This window comes from Panthera tigris, chromosome A2 (genome assembly GCF_018350195.1).
Source record: "Panthera tigris isolate Pti1 chromosome A2, P.tigris_Pti1_mat1.1, whole genome shotgun sequence".
Lineage (NCBI taxonomy): Eukaryota > Metazoa > Chordata > Mammalia > Carnivora > Felidae > Panthera > Panthera tigris.
In genome coordinates this window covers 5,515,787-5,531,361 of record NC_056661.1, presented here as the reverse complement: position 1 = coordinate 5,531,361, position 15,575 = coordinate 5,515,787, and the positions used below count along the sequence as shown (strand labels likewise).

General features: G+C 47.8%; 1 protein-coding gene across 9 annotated transcripts in view; it reads left to right on the top strand.

Annotated features, from left to right (window-relative positions):
- Positions 1-14,899, top strand: part of HNRNPM (heterogeneous nuclear ribonucleoprotein M) — a 39,789-nt gene extending 24,890 nt beyond the window's left edge. For 4 of the 9 annotated variants that reach the window (XM_042977994.1, XM_042977991.1, XM_042977995.1 and 1 more), the window contains 8 exons: positions 232-333; positions 1,584-1,628; positions 2,087-2,164; positions 5,570-5,668; positions 9,247-9,300; positions 11,308-12,110; positions 12,719-12,770; positions 14,472-14,899. In XM_042977994.1, coding sequence (XP_042833928.1) covers positions 232-333; positions 1,584-1,628; positions 2,087-2,164; positions 5,570-5,668; positions 9,247-9,300; positions 11,308-12,110; positions 12,719-12,770; positions 14,472-14,635 — 1,397 coding nt within the window. In that variant the 3' untranslated portion in view covers positions 14,636-14,899. The remainder of the gene's footprint in view (positions 1-231; positions 334-1,583; positions 1,629-2,086; positions 2,165-5,569; positions 5,669-9,246; positions 9,301-11,307; positions 12,111-12,718; positions 12,771-14,471) is intronic. The other 5 variants (XM_042977996.1, XM_042977990.1, XM_042977989.1 and 2 more) reach the window with 4 other exon arrangements.
- The last annotated feature ends 676 nt before the right edge of the window (positions 14,900-15,575 follow it).

The following is a 15,575-nucleotide window of genomic DNA, read 5'->3' as shown; positions in this document are numbered from 1 at the left end:
TTCAATTGCTTTTGTTTTATACATAGCACAAACTCTAATCTGCAATTGCATATGAAAAGTTACGCCTCGAAAGGGATAGCTCCCAAAAGCCCTGGGTTTGCTCTTGGAGGTGGGTGGATTGGAATGGAGTGTGACATTTACAACGCAGTATAAACAAAGACTCTTTTTGCTTTGGAAGGTCATGGTTTTCTAAGTGGAATCTACACTTCCGACTTTCTCTTTTCCTTTCAGATGGGCTTGGTGGTATTGGCATGGGGTTGGGCCCAGGAGGACAGCCGATCGATGCCAATCACCTGAATAAAGGCATTGGCATGGGAAACATAGGACCCGCAGGTGAGAACTACAGTGTGCTTTGGAGATTTCTGGGGAAGTTAGTTTTTCAAATTATTGGGATAATTGGATGTTGAGTACTTCAAATGGAATAAAGATTTAATTGGGGCAGAATTTCTTCCTTACTCCTCTCTCATTCATTTTGATAAAAGCAGTATTTTGTGTTTTTACTGAATTGAATCCTCTTTTCTAAAGTTATACTTCTGCATTTTGTCCTTGCATGACCTTCTGAGCTGAGGTAGTTACGCTATTCGATAAAAGGAGGCAGGCCAGAGAGTTGGTCTTGCTCAAGGTCACATTATCAGTTAGTGACACACTGTAGATCTCCTGACCTGGGACTACAGCACTGCCGCAGTCTGTTACCCAGACACCCTTAGGCTCTTGCCTGATGGTGATAGTGGCTTGTAGGGGTGGGGGCATTGGCGGATACAAAAAAGCACAGGAGGGCCTCATTGCATGACAGCATAGCTGTCACAGGCCACAAAGACATAGTGTTGAGTGTTGTCTTTGTTCAAGATGATAAATAGCTAATGAATAAAAACTTTGTGGAGAATATACTTTATATTTTGCTGTTCAGCATTTTCATTCTGTGCAGTGAGGTGTTTATATACTATTAAGAACGATTTCATTTTTATGACCACAGACTTAACGGCTGTCTTTCTTGAAATCCTTTGAATTGCAGCCTGGATGCCCCTTCACTCCACTTCTGTCAGTTCTGCATATCCCTTGTCTCCCTCCCAGATTAAACTCTGGGCTGACCTCAGCACCCTCAGCCGTCACCTCAGCTGGCCCTGCCAGTCTGATGGCCACTCCCCTAGCACCTAAGAAGAAAGTCTGGTGTTTTTAGGAACTGCTTTTTATTTAGAGAATTTTATCTTTGAAAGGGGTTTTTAAATCTACTTATGTTCCCTAAAATAAGCTTATAAAAAAGTGCTCTCCACTTTGTACCTGGTTAGTTATATATCATGTTTAACGTGGTCTGATTTGGGTAGTTGTTAAAACTGTATGTGGACCCTACAGAATTTTGAGTCACGTGATTATTTTGTTAAAGACTAACGTTTCTTGGAATGTGATAGTGTGACAGGGGAGATGGTAGGACCGCTTTCCCCCTTTTCCTTGACAACTAAAATATACTCCTAATCAGGGATATTTTTTGTTCATTTGATGGTTTGGAATTTCCTGTGCTTTTTAAGTTCAAACGTTACTTACTACTTTGACATAATTTTAGTTTGCATTGACTTTTTCTTTTTAAGGAATGGGAATGGAAGGCATAGGATTTGGCATAAATAAAATGGGAGGTAAGAGATTTAAAATGAAGTACAAATGTAATCACTTTTAGGTATGGTTTTCTCTCACCTTTCCTCTTTCTTTTTCCTTAAGCCTTGCATGAATTCTCACTTTCGGTTTTCTAAAAGTTTGAGTCCAGAAATTAATTTTACCTGTCAGTCTTTCCTAGTGGGTATCTTGGCTTTTGGTCTGGCTTTCTCACTAACTAGCTCTGTGACCTTGGGCAAATCACTCCATCTCTCTGGGCCTCTTTTTACTTGTCTGTTGAGGGGGTGGATCAGATTAGCGTTTTGAAGATGGTGATTTCCAGGCAAGGGCACTAGCATTTTTTCCCCCAAAGTCCTTACACTTGGTAAGGAAGTTCCTGGCAGAAAACACCCAAAGTGAAACTCATGAAAACATCTTTCTTTTCCTGATGAGTGTAAGCGGTCTCATTGGGATGGTGCTCAAATGTGGATATCTCTTGCAGGAATGGAGGGACCTTTTGGTGGCGGTATGGAAAACATGGGTCGATTTGGCTCTGGGATGAACATGGGCAGAATAAATGGTAAGACTTGGGTTTCCTTCCTGCGTGCACCTGCCCTCTGCTGGTTGTTGTCTCCTGGGCGACTGTGAGGCAGCACACCCATTTTTAATGAATAAGATTTGCCCCTTCCACTTTTCTTGATGAATCCAGTGTCTTTGAATTGCCTTATTTGAAATCATAAGTTTGTATTTCAGAAGCTAGACTTGCTGGTAGGTAAGTGTTAATCCCCTCAGCCACTGAACTGTGTTCTGAATCTCCCCAGTAATTAACCCAGAAAATTCTAGAGCTTTTTTATTGCCTCCAGCACTAGCAGGCATCCTGTAGACACATTTATGGTTATGTTTTGCACACTTTAAAATCATCTTCAAGTGTGAGGGATTAGTTTTAGTTTCTTTGGAGTTTTTGATCAAGTTTATCTGCTCTGAGAACTTGGAGTTGTGAGCAGAGACAGTGACTTAGCTCAGCATTTCCATAGTGAGAATTTTGGTGTATTTCAGATCTTCTGTCCCTTTCGACCCCTTAACAGAAATTCAGTGGTTTTAATTATCATTGTAACCGTGTGTTTTGTTCAGTCCTTGCAAGAACCACATGATTTGTAGGTACTTTTATCACCATTTCATCAGAAACTGAGGCCCGGAGAGTGACTTGCCTAAGGTCACATGGCTAGTGATATTGGGAGATGGGTCCCGGTATCTGGCGGATCCTGCCCTTCAGAACTGCCTTCCGCGTGGGCGTCAGCCCCTCCTCAGTGGGCCTGCAGAGTGTGCCTTAAGAAGCCCCACAGTCTGTCTTTCTGAAATTCTCTAGGGGTTGGTGGACTCTTTTACCCCCACCTGTGGGGATGAGGCTTCCCTTATACACATAAACTTCCCTGAGGAGGAAGGCCATTGAAGATTTGCATGTAAATGTTTCTTTTCTGACCTGCAGTATCATTTAATGTGAAGTTCGAATTGGAGCAACTGAGAATCTTACTAGGATGGACCTTACTAACTATCAAACTGGAAAGAAAGATACTTCTCATGAATAAACTGTCCTTCTCCATGGGGTTGTCTTGTTCTAGATAACGGTAAAAAGATGTAGGGAAGTCCTCACCAGTAGTCAGGAATGAAGGGACAAAGGCCTGAGTTTGCAGGGTGCTTTCAAGCCAGCCTATAGTTCATAACGTGTATGGGAATTTTAATAAAGAGACTTGGAGGAGTCTGGCTTGGTAAATTAGTGTTTGCTCAAAACAGATGAGTCTTCAGGAAGGAGGTAACATTGTTGCTCTGAGGAGTGGAGTGATGTGACTTGGAGGCGGACGGACGGAAGTGAGCTGGGGCTGTGCCGAGCTGTGTGGGCAAAGTCCTTGGTAACCTGGCAGGTGGAAGGCAGCAGCCACAGTTCTGAGCCTGGTGATCAAAGGGTTCCGAGTGCAGATTCTCGTGGGGAGCAGCAGTGGAGGATGTGTTGTGATGCAGTGCTCTTAGATGTTCTCACCCTTCCACGTCATCCTCGACAGCAGAGAACAGGGACTTCTCCCACTTGAGCTGTGTTCTGGGATTTGAGTGAGTCAACGTAATCACAGAGGGAAATTGATAAAGATGTTTTGGGTTTAATATTTCATTGGCGACTGTAATCCATCTGTTCTGGTCACAGGTGCTGATATCAGACTGGCCCTGAGATTCTGATTTCTTATCAGTCAAAGTAGACGTCAAGTCCTAATAGAATGGATGCTTAGGAATTACAGATTAAAAAACCAAATCCCAAACAATGCTTTGATGCAATATTTGACGATGAAAACACTTCCATTTTGGGGGGATTACATTGGAATTCACAGGGAGTTCCCTGAACTGCAGAGACTGGAAGATGACTTCTGAGGCTGTTGTCATATTACTGCCTGCACATGACTTCCTTACCTCCAGGGGGCAGAGTGCTGCCGTCTTCGTGCCCTTATGATAGGGACTAAAGGAGTGCAGCCGAGCTCTGTCTGTTACGGTGCCAGTGTGGGACTTCTGCTATGCCTGCCACATGCAGGCTCACACAAGTTAGTTACCTTTTCAGCAGATGGCACGCCACCAACCTATGACCTTCAGTTGGGTCTATTCACACTGTGAATAGCACGTCTGCCATTGCTAAATGAGGCATTTCTAATTCGTAATGCTAGCCTGCTTCCACATCTTCAGTAGACTTATTTCATTGAAAGTATAAGGGCTTGAGCTGCATATAACCAATTTTGGCAGTTGCACAATTGAAGGCGATTGTTTGCCTGATTTCTAAGGAGCAAGAGTAATTAGGTTTGTTTTTTGTTTTGTTTTGTTTTTAATTTTTAACGTTTATCTATTTGAGAGAGAGAGAGAAGGAGAATCCCAAGCAGGCACCATGCTGTCAGCACAGAGCTGGATGCAGGGCTCGATCTCACGAACTGTGGGATCATGACCTGAGCTGAAACCTGGAGTTGGATGCTTAACTGACTGAGCCACCCAGGAGCCCCAAGACCTTTGTTTTATTTTAAATTTAAAAAAAAATTTTTTTTTTTTTTTTTAACATTTATTCCTTTTTTGAGAGAGAGTGAGTGGGGGAAGGACAGAGAGAGAGGGAGACACAGAATCCGAAGCAGGCTCCAGGCTCTGAGCTGTCAGCCCAGAGCCTGATGCAGGGCTTAAACTCATGAACTGTGAGATTATGATCTGAGCCGAAGTCGAACGCTTAACCGACTGAGCCACCCAGGTGTCCCTGTTTTTTTTTTTTTTTAAGGCATTGCAAAACGTAACTCTTGCTGTGAATGTAGAAAAAAGTAATGAAGTTACCAGTGTCCTTGTGTAGAGGAGACCACTACAGTTGATCCTGGAGAAAGCATGTTATACTGCACTGATGTTTCTGGATTCTCCTTGGATGTGGTTGTGTTAGGAGAGTTTGGGTTTTTGTATTGGGTTTATAGGTTCCAGCCTTTGCCTCATCCCATAGCAGGCAGGTGGCCTTGGTCAGGTTACCAAGTCATTTGAGCCTTAGTTTCTTTGTAAAAGGGCCATCCATGATGGTGGGGGGTGATAGAGGTGTGCAGGCTGTTGGGCGGATTCCGCGGACTGCTGGCGCCCCCCGGAACGCTGTGGGTGGGGCGGGGTGCTTGGGAAGTAACCGAGAGCTGGAGCTGCTGCTTCCTGTGATACAGCGTGGATGCAGGCCATTGCTGTAGTGGCTTGGTGTAGCCACCGTGTGACTAATGAAAGTCATCAGTTAGTCTTTGGTGGATTGAAGGTAGGTGGTTTGCAGGGACTCACTTGAGGTGAGAGGACCTTTGTGAGGAATAAGGGATGAGTGATAGTTTCTCCTAGAAAAAGTAAGCGTGCTGACTTGGTGCTGGCTGCTGTGTGCCTGTAATTTGTTTTATTCATGTCTGAAGCACAGAGGGATTCCTGGAAAGGCCTAGGGTAACGATTTCTTCCACAGAGATGAAGCGTGGCTTGGGTGGAGGATTTGAGAGAGACTTTGCCAGAAACAAGATGGGAATGTTGCGAAGCTCTGGACAGCCCCATGGCAGAGGCGTGGGTAAGAAGGCCCCACGTGAGCGGGGCTCATGCTCAACTCAGAGGTTCTTTCTTAAGCAGAGTCCGCTGTCTTTCCATCGTCTTTTAAAACATTGTTTTCTGGACTTAGGTAAAAGCTTTTGGTCCTTAAATTTTTTATTCGTATCAATAGCACCAGTTTCCTTTATAGTCTTTTCAAATGGCTTCTTTGGCTGCATCGGTATAAGGTGTTTGCTTGCCGAGGGAGTTAGAGCTGCTGCATTTACACCACGCTGGCTATCTAGTGCGGTGGTAGTGGCTCCTGAGGCCCTGCCGAGCGGGGTGTGAGTCCCCTTGTCCAGGGCGCCGTGGCGCTCTGGTTAGCGGACGGTGTGGTGTGATTGCTGGCGCCTTTACAAGAGGCCTCAGGGAACTAGAGAAGTGTTCTGGTGCTGGAAGGCCTGGAGTATTGGGCCTAAATGCAGAGAAACTTTCGTTTCAGTTTTGGTGCATTGCCCGGAGTGTCTCTCCCTTCCCTGCTGTTTTGAGTTTAGATGTTTCTGAGAATCTGTCAGCTTAGTTCTTTGTTAGTATGACGCAAAGAGATTGTCCATTTCTGCGCTGTTAAGTTTGTTTCTGTCCAAGCAGAGTTGGAGCATCGGTCCGCGCTCCTCCCCCGTCTTTACCTGCTTCTCATTCTGTGCAGATGTGAGGCTGCTAGGTGGCTGCCGCAGAGGGCTCAGCCTCTGTCTTTAGGGGACCCATTGAGTTAGGTGTGAGGTTTTAGGCTCCTTTTTGTCTTGTTTGTGTTCGTTGTATTCTTAGAATTTATGAAGGCTGTAGAAAGATTCATCATCCAGTTCATCAGTGAGACAAGATTCTTCTGTGGATTATCTCTGGGACTCCCGTCCTCTTTGTGTTTGTGTTCTCCGTGGAAACCAGGAACTATTAGAAACTGTTTTCCTTTTACTCTGAGTTTGGGGAGACTTCTATTTCTTTTTCCCTCCCCGCATGTGAAGTAGCTGGAAGGACTGACTTTCTTGTGTCTTACCAGGCGGGTAGTGACGATTTACTTTTTTTTTTTTGTATGTTTGATATGACTGTCTATAACTTTATTCTAGATTATTTCAAATTTGTAGAACTTGGGGGATGAATTCATAATCTGTATGCGACTAGGTCAGTTAAAAGTTTCTTACTGTCTGACTGGCTTTGCTTTTTGTGTCATGGAATGGCCGGGTGTTTTGTTTTTATTTATTTTTTTATTAAAAAAAAATTTTTTTTTTTTTTTGACATTTATTTTTGAGAGAGAGAGAGAGAGAGAGAGCGTGAACGGGAGAGGGGCAGAGAGAGAGGGAGACACAGAATCTGAAACAGGCTCCAGGCTCTGAGCTGTCGGCACAGAGCCCGATGCGGGGCTTGAACTCACCAACCACGAGATCATGACCTGAGCTGAAGTTGGACACTTAACCGACTGAGCCACCCAGGTGCCCCAAGAATGGCTGGGTAGTTTAAAAAACGTGAAAACTTACAGTCCTTTGGCTGCAAGTAGCGATTTGTGGATAGTGAGGTGAGAAGAACAAGATGGCACATGGCTTTGCTCCCACAGGCACTTGTTCCTGCCCTGAGCCTTTAATCCTTTGCCCCTCTGTGGTGCCTCTCACCTCCGTGATGAGGCTGGCAGCCTTCACCTCGTTTCTCTCAGAGGTGCGGGAGGTGGATCTGGTGAGGTCGTTACTTCTCGTGGCAGCAGGAGAGTCTTCTGTCCTGACCTGAATAGAAGTGTCACCTTGTAGGCCTTGCTGTCGTCTCCTGCTACTTTGCCATCCCTCCCTTGTCTCTCTGTGCTGAGGCCTTGCACAGTGACAGGGGCAGGAGCAGAGGGCTTTGTTCTGGAATTTCTGTTGCTCCTTGTGGTCAGACCCACTTTAGTAAAAGCGTCTTTGTACCAAATAAGTTTAAGTTGGGTTTTCAGACTATGATTTTTTTTTTTTTAATATTCAGTTCTTGATTCCCCCCCCCCCCCCCCCCCCCCCGCAAGTGGAATCATTTTGGTGGTATTTTCTGTAGGGCCTCCCCATTCATTGTCCCTTCTATCAAGGCAGTAGATCTTTGCCCTGGTTTCTGCAGGCCACTGTACTTGGTGGTACAGGGAGATAGTTGTGTGTTTCTTGATCTCGAAGGAGGTGATGGCAGCTGTGGAGGTGATGCCCAGTGGCTCAGGGCAGCACCAGAGGCCCCTCTGGTAGAAGAGGCCTAGTGAGGGTGCCAGTGGAAATGTTGGTTCCTTGGCCCTTGGCAGCCATGTGAGCACCACCCAAAGGTGATCATTTTCTCTCTGTGTTAAGATTTGAAAAAGCACTGCTCTCGGTGGTTGATAGAAGTGCTCTGTTCAGAGAGCATGGGATCCAAGCAGGAATACAAAAAGATGAGTGCAGGAGATGTGGTTTAAGCTGGAGGGGCTGGGTGTCTGAGAGGGTTCAGCATAGGTAGAGGGTGTGCTGGCAGATAAAGAGGGCTGACAGCATCAGATGCAGAGGTTTGGAGGTGAGGGTCTACCTGGGGTGGAGAGAACAGGTTCGAGTTATAGGACAGGGAGGTCTTTGCCCATGAAAAGAATTTTTCCTTTCTCTTTAACAGTGGTGGGCTGATTGTGAAGGATGTGTGCAGGAATAGTTTGATCTAAGTGCCGTTTTAGGAAGGTGAACCTAGGCCTGGGTATGCTGAGCAGGATCACAGGTGTCACGGAAGAATAAGTGAGCCCTGTGCTTGCAGGCTGGAGGTGTGTTGTTTCTTGCAGGCTGGAGGTGTGTGCTTCCCTGTGTCCTTCCTTTAGCAGGTAGCACCAGAAACAGCTGTGGGCTCAGGGTTATTACTCTCTGCGGTCATGGGCCTAAAATGAGATGCGCAGACAGACTTTAAAGAGGTTCGGATGAATTGTTGGCAAGCAGGCGACAGTGTTTTCTCCTTTGGACGAGGTGTTGGATGAGTTTTGGATGTGTTGGGGGTTTTATTTTCCTGAAATTGTGTCACTTTAGTCAGCATCACCCCCAGCTCCTTCCAGGTGGGGCTGGTGGGCTCAGCTTGCTGGAGTCCCTGCACGACTTAATGAGGTGACACTTCAGTGCTGCGGGCAGTTGAGGCTGCGTTTCAGGGTTTGGGCAGCGAGTGTAAGTAACTACAGCTTTAGTTTGCTCTAAAGGACAACCATGAGGTGTTGGTTGGATCTGGGAGGATGAGCGCAGGCTTCAGTGTGAGCGCTGAGGGTCCGGACTGCTTTAGAAAACTGCTGCTGGCCCCATTCTTGCTCTGACTTCCTCAGTTTCAGTTCATTGGTGCACCCTGGTCTTCCTTAGCTCTGCTGGACGCATTCCCAGATGGTGTTGCCAACTGGGCCTCAGACTCTGGAGCTACATGGGATCCTAATATCATGACCCATCATCAAGGACTTAACAGTTTTCCAGTAAAATGATCTTGTCTCTGTGTGTGTATTTCTTAACCCCTTCCCCTGTCCCTTGTTTTATTTTTAAATTAGTAATATTCTTACTCTGGAATCTGTAATAAACAAGTTTCTGTTACCATAGAGAAATTTGGCTAATTTTTTTTTCTTCCTGATTTCCTTAGAAATCCTAAGTAATGCACTGAAGAGAGGAGAGATCATTGCAAAGCAGGGAGGAGGTAGGAAACGCTTAGTTTTGATGTTTTGATTTTTAGAATAGGCTGTTATTAACGGGGATAGTAGAGTGTAGTGGTGAAAAGCACGGGCTCTAAAATAGACTGCCTGGGTGGGAACCAGCTCTGTCTCTTCCTAGCTGTGTGACATTTGGCAAGTTACTGAACCTCTGTTTTGCATACTGTAAAATGGGAATATACTGGTACCTACCTCATAGGGTTGTTGTGCAGAGTAAATGAATTAATGCATAGAAAAGTGTGCCTACTAAGTGCTATGTAAGCATTGGCCATTGTCGTTATAATGTCCGTGTAATTTGGGGGTTTGTTTTAAATACTATAAAATTACAAATTCCTAAAAGTAAATACTTAATTATAAAAGCCTACTATACTACTTCCATACCTAACAAATAATTACTAAAGTATTTATATGTACTCTTACTAAGATTCAAAAAATTATAAAGAAAGTAAATCTCTGCAATTTCACTGCCCTGTGATGAGTATTGTAAACATTTTGGAATATATGCTTCCATTAATGTGCTTTTTTTTAATGGGTAGTTAAAACTAAATGTACTTTTTCAGCTTGATTTCCCCCCGCCCATGGCTCTGAGTGTTTTGACATTTCCTCGGTTACTCCACTTGCTGGTTATTTCTGTGGTGTGCTGATTCTAGAACTCCACGTGGGCACCGTTTTTTCCTAGTTCTCTGCTACTGTTGGCATCCGGGGAGTCGGCCTGATTTCTGATCCTCTTGAGCATGCTGCCTACCCTTTCTAGTTATCTTACTTTTTAAAAAAAAAATAGTTCCTAAGAAATTTCTGCTTTGGAAGTCAGTATTTGTAAAACCGTGTTTATGTTTTGCCACTCGGTGTGCTGTTATTAACTGTTACTAAGGAAACGGGCATGGAGAAGTGGAGTGACGTGAGGTCACTCTGTCCGTTAGAGACTCACTTATAGAAACTGAGTTTCCTCTTGATTTACATGTCGCACCGGGCTGCTCGGATCAGTAATGGGCTGGCTGTGGGCTCAGCTGCCCTTCATCACAGGCAGGTGGTGCTGGTGGTGGTGAGGTGAGGGGGGATCCTTAGGCTCTGCATGTGGAAAAGTGGTGGGCAGTGGCCTTGGTGGTGGAGCCAGACCCTCCTTGTCCAGAGTTATCGGCCGCCACAGGGTCCTGCTGGCAGGGACCTGCCAGCATGTGTCCAGCTGAACCATGGCACTGAGAACTGACCTTAGGCTGTTTGTAGAATCCGCTCTGCAGTGCCATCGACTTCTTTCCTTGAAAGCCAGCAGAGTAGTTACACATAAGTCATTCAGTGGTTTTCCTCACAGAGTAAGGTTCCCCGGAAGTGGGTGTCTGTTCGTCTAGACATAGAGGATCTATGCTGGTGTTTGTTTTCTTTATCTCTTAGTAATTATGTGGCCGCTTACTAGCTTCTTTATGCCTAGAGGTGCTAAGGAAATTCAGCCAGACTGGCCACCAGCATGCATCTGAGAGGGGGGATGAGCTGGGAGAGGATAAAGGTTGTGAGGGATTTGAATTGTCCCATACAATTCAAGTAAATCCATTACACTGGCTGACTGAGGGGGGGTTTTGGAGCTTCCTCCCTTGAGAGCATTTCTCAGCGTCTGGTGGTGGGAAGAGCTCAGGTTCTCTGAAATTGACCACCGTGGCTCACAGAGCTCGTTTACGAGTTCTAGAACTTCCGAAGTAACGTGGAGAACATTTTTTGACACAGGTGCTCCAGGGTGGATTTTTGTCCCTTTTTAAATTTTATTATGGACATTTCAGCTGTGGCACAGAAATAGGAAGAATGGTGTCCTCGCTACCCTGCCTTAACAGTTGTCCACATTTGAGGGGTGTCTCATGATAAATTGTCGTGGGACTTAATTCCTGAACTGTGGTTGAGTTTGTGGAGTGCCCCGGTCTCTGTACCCAGGTCACCTTTCTGGCGTGGTGCGTGCACGTAGCGTGCAAGTCCCTGATATCTGCCTGTGTTTTGTGTCCTTGTTTCAGGTGGAGGTGGAGGCAGTGTGCCTGGGATCGAGAGGATGGGCCCTGGCATTGACCGCATTGGGGGTGCCGGCATGGAGCGCATGGGCGCAGGCCTGGGCCATGGCATGGATCGAGTGGGCTCCGAAATTGAGCGCATGGGCCTGGTCATGGACCGCATGGGCTCAGTTGAGCGCATGGGCTCGGGCATCGAGCGTATGGGCCCGCTGGGCCTCGACCACATGGCCTCCAGCATCGAGCGCATGGGCCAGACCATGGAGCGCATCGGCTCCGGAGTGGAGCGCATGGGTGCCGGCATGGGCTTTGGCCTCGAGCGCATGGCCGCGCCCATCGACCGCGTGGGCCAGACCATTGAGCGCATGGGCTCTGGTGTGGAGCGGATGGGCCCTGCCATCGAGCGCATGGGCCTCAGCATGGAGCGCATGGTGCCCGCAGGCATGGGGGCTGGCCTGGAGCGCATGGGCCCTGTGATGGATCGCATGGCCACCGGCCTGGAGCGCATGGGCGCCAACAACCTGGAGCGCATGGGCCTGGAGCGCATGGGCGCCAACAGTCTCGAGCGCATGGGCCTGGAGCGCATGGGCGCCAACAGCCTGGAGCGCATGGGTCCCGCCATGGGTCCGGCCCTGGGCGCTGGCATTGAGCGCATGGGCCTGGCCATGGGCGGCGGTGGCGGTGCCAGCTTTGACCGCGCCATCGAGATGGAGCGAGGCAACTTTGGAGGAAGCTTCGCAGGTTCCTTTGGCGGAGCCGGAGGCCATGCTCCCGGGGTGGCCAGGAAGGCCTGCCAGATATTTGTGAGAAACGTAAGTGGCTCTCGGGCAGGTTCTTGCTGGTGGTACGCACAGAGGGGGAGGGGGCGGGTCGAAGTCAGGGGGGTGCCCCCAGGAGGGGAGCAGAGTAGCAGCACAGAAGGCCACCTTGCCACCGTCCCCAGAGTTTGGTGCTGGTAGGATCAGGGCAGAACGTAAGAGCACGCGGTATGTGTGCAGCAGGAGCCGGGGCTTCTCGGACTGCTGGGTGGAACCGACCGTGAGCTCGGGAGCCCTAGCTGCTTGATTCCCTTGGCTTGAAGGGCCGCTGTACCTGGGCGTGGCAGACCGAGGGATAAAGAGCTGTATCTGAATTCTCTTTCTACCAGATTGGCCACCTTCAGCTACTGTCGAGTGGTCTGTGGGCCGCTCACCGTAGGCGACTGCATTTTCCGCACGTTGAACAAGGAAGTGTACTTGGTGTGCTGGTTTAGAACCTCATTCCAGGCAGGCTTGTTTTGTTCTCTGCTGATCATCTCAGTTTGAGATGTTTCTTGGTGCAGCAAGAACCACTCCCCCCGCCCCCAAGAGACCCTGAGGTTTATGCGTTAGGGTGTTAGGATTTGGTTGTGTCACTCATCAGTTTCTCCTTTTCCCTTTAGCTCCCATTTGATTTTACATGGAAGATGCTAAAAGACAAATTCAACGAATGTGGTAAGTGTTTGAGAAAAGGCTTTCTAGGTGCTTCCGTGTGTCGTGTGGCCTCCGCAGTCTTAGCTTGTTAGTGATGCATTTGAGGGGTGAAGCAAAGCTCCCATCCTGGTCTTCACTGCCACTTGCCGTGACTCGCGACTGATGGGACTTGCCATTTTTCTGCCTGTGCAGATAGTCAAGCCAGCTGTTGGGTTTCCTTTTATGTGTCAGACACTTCTCACCTGTGTTCTCATTTCAACCTCATTCTTCTATGGTTTTTGAAAGGAGGTGATGTCCCCATTTTACAGATGAGTCAGGCAGTCACGTTCCCAAAGTCACATGGCTTCTAAGTGACAAAGCTGAATAAAACAAATACTGATCTGAGGTTGCTTTCTACCACAGCACTGTTGGTTCATGCCTCAGACAGCACTTGCCCAGGAGTTCCCAGGGGTGAGTGAGTGTGTGTGTGTGTGTGTGTGTGAGAGAGAGAGAGAGAGAGAGAGAGTGAGTGTGAGAGAGTGTGAGTGTGAGTGAATGAGGCCTAGGGGCTCTGGTTTCCCGGCACACCAGGCCACCATTTGGTTCGCTTTGTGGCCAAAAGGAAGTGAAGTTGTCACCGGGTGAACCCCTGCTCCTCACTCACATCACCTCTGGTTTTTTAACCCTGTCAAGTGGGAGCCCCAGGCCTAAGCCAGGAGTCTGGGCGGTTTGCTGGGTCAAGGCTTCCTCAGCGTCTTTACTCATTTCCTGTTTCAGTGTTGGCTCAGATTGCACCACTTTGCTGCTTCTCCTGGTTCTTCTCTTGGGGCAGCTGTTGAGCCATAGCACGCCCTCGTGCCCTCTCCCCACTCCTCAGTTTCCACATTGTACAGTAGGCAGTCTGAAAAGTCAGATTGGATCATGCTGCTCTCCGGCCTGAGAGGCCCGGAGGTACCCGGCTGCCAAAAGAGAAACTCACCAGCCCCTTGGCAACTTAGTCCCTCCTCTTTGATCACCTTTCTCCTTCCTGTTCCTGAACCCTGAGTTGCAAGTGCCATTTTTCAGAAGTGCTTTATTTTCGAGCTGGGATGGCAAGAGCCTTCCTTCTGGTGAAGGTCTTTCAGAACTTTCTGCTGAGAAGCCCTGGAGATGTTGACCTTCCCTCAGGCTGAGTTAATGGCTCTAGAAACGTGGGTCCCTTAGCACAGGCTGCATGGTCCTGTCCTTTGCTCTTCCCCCTTACAGACTTGTTTCATGGTGCTTGACACATACCTGGATGCTTAATCAGTGCTTGAATAAATATGTGCAACCCACTTCCTAATTAGGATGCAGCTTCTATCTGAACAGTACAGAGTGTCCATTGTATCATGATGGCCTTGCAAATGTGGCGTGGGGTCCTGAAGCCCAAGCCTCTGCAAAATTCACCTATAAAGTTGGCTGCACACGGCCCCCCTCTTAACTTTCTCGAGCGTAAGGGTATGCGCGTGTGAAGCTGCCAGGAGGTCTTGTCGCGGGCCGGTCCGATTATTGTCCTTTGGCAGAAGAATGGCAACGTGGCTTGAGGGCCATCGTCTCTGGGTTCCGGCTGCTGCGTTCTGAGCATTCATGTGCCAGGGCCGCTCTCCCTTTTGACTCTGTCCACCGAAATCCAACAGGTGATCTGGACTGAGTGGAGCCCAGACTGAGGCTGAGCTCTGGGTTTGCCTGATGAGTTGTGGTCTCTTCTTCCCTCCCTGTGCCCAGGCCACGTGCTGTATGCCGACATCAAGATGGAGAACGGGAAGTCCAAGGGGTGCGGTGTGGTTAAGTTTGAGTCGCCAGAGGTGGCTGAGAGAGCCTGCCGGATGATGAATGGGATGAAGCTGAGTGGCCGAGAGATTGATGTTCGAATTGATAGAAATGCTTAAGCAGTTGCCTTTTTTAAACATCGATACCAGACCTCTGAATTTGTATTTTTTCTTGTTAACCATTTTAATTTGTTGGCTGGATGTATAAAGATGTTTAAAAAATTCAGTTGCTTTTTGGGGTAATTTGAATTACTTTTTTAATGACTGGGGTTCCATTTGACTGTTTGCATTGAGATTGCAATGTGCGCAATTTTTTTTGTAGTTGTGGCATCTTGTTGACATCGAATATGACTTTGATAATAAATACCAGTTCCTGAAAAGACACTTGCTTTTTTTGCGTGTGTGTTGTGGGGCCTCCACCTGAGGTTTGGGGAGCTAGAACCAGTCTTCCTTCTACCCTTGGAGCTCTGGCCACTGGGGGTCGCATCCCCATCCTTGCTGTGTGTGTGGACGCCGATGGGGGGAGGACATGGGCCTCAGCCACTTCAGGAGAACTCTCTGGAAACTGAGCGGACTTGGATTCTCCAGTGCTGGCATGCACTTGGATGTTAGTGGTTCTGAAAGCCGCCATCCCCCCTCCTTGCTTACAGTTACTCTTTGGGGCGTAGACATCGTGTCAGGCTCATTTCCAGTTTGGCTTTTGTCGTAGTCTACTTCGGGCGCTATAACAAAGGTACCATAAACTGGGCGGCTTAAACACAGACGTTTATTTCCCGCAGTCCCGGAGACTGGGAAGTCCAAGATCAAAACACCCAACAGATTCCATGTCTGGTGAGGGTACCTGATCGTGGTTCATAGACGACACTTTGTAGCTATAATCTCAACGTGGTGGGAAGGGACAGAGGGCTTCTCATTCCTCTTTTATAAAGACACCAATTCCACTCACCCCCCCAAATACCATCGCATTGGGCATTAGGCTTTCAACGTGGAAATTTTTGTGTGTTTGGGGGGGTGTATACGTTCAGTCCAAGGCAGCGTTTCTTAGCTCCCACAGACCAGG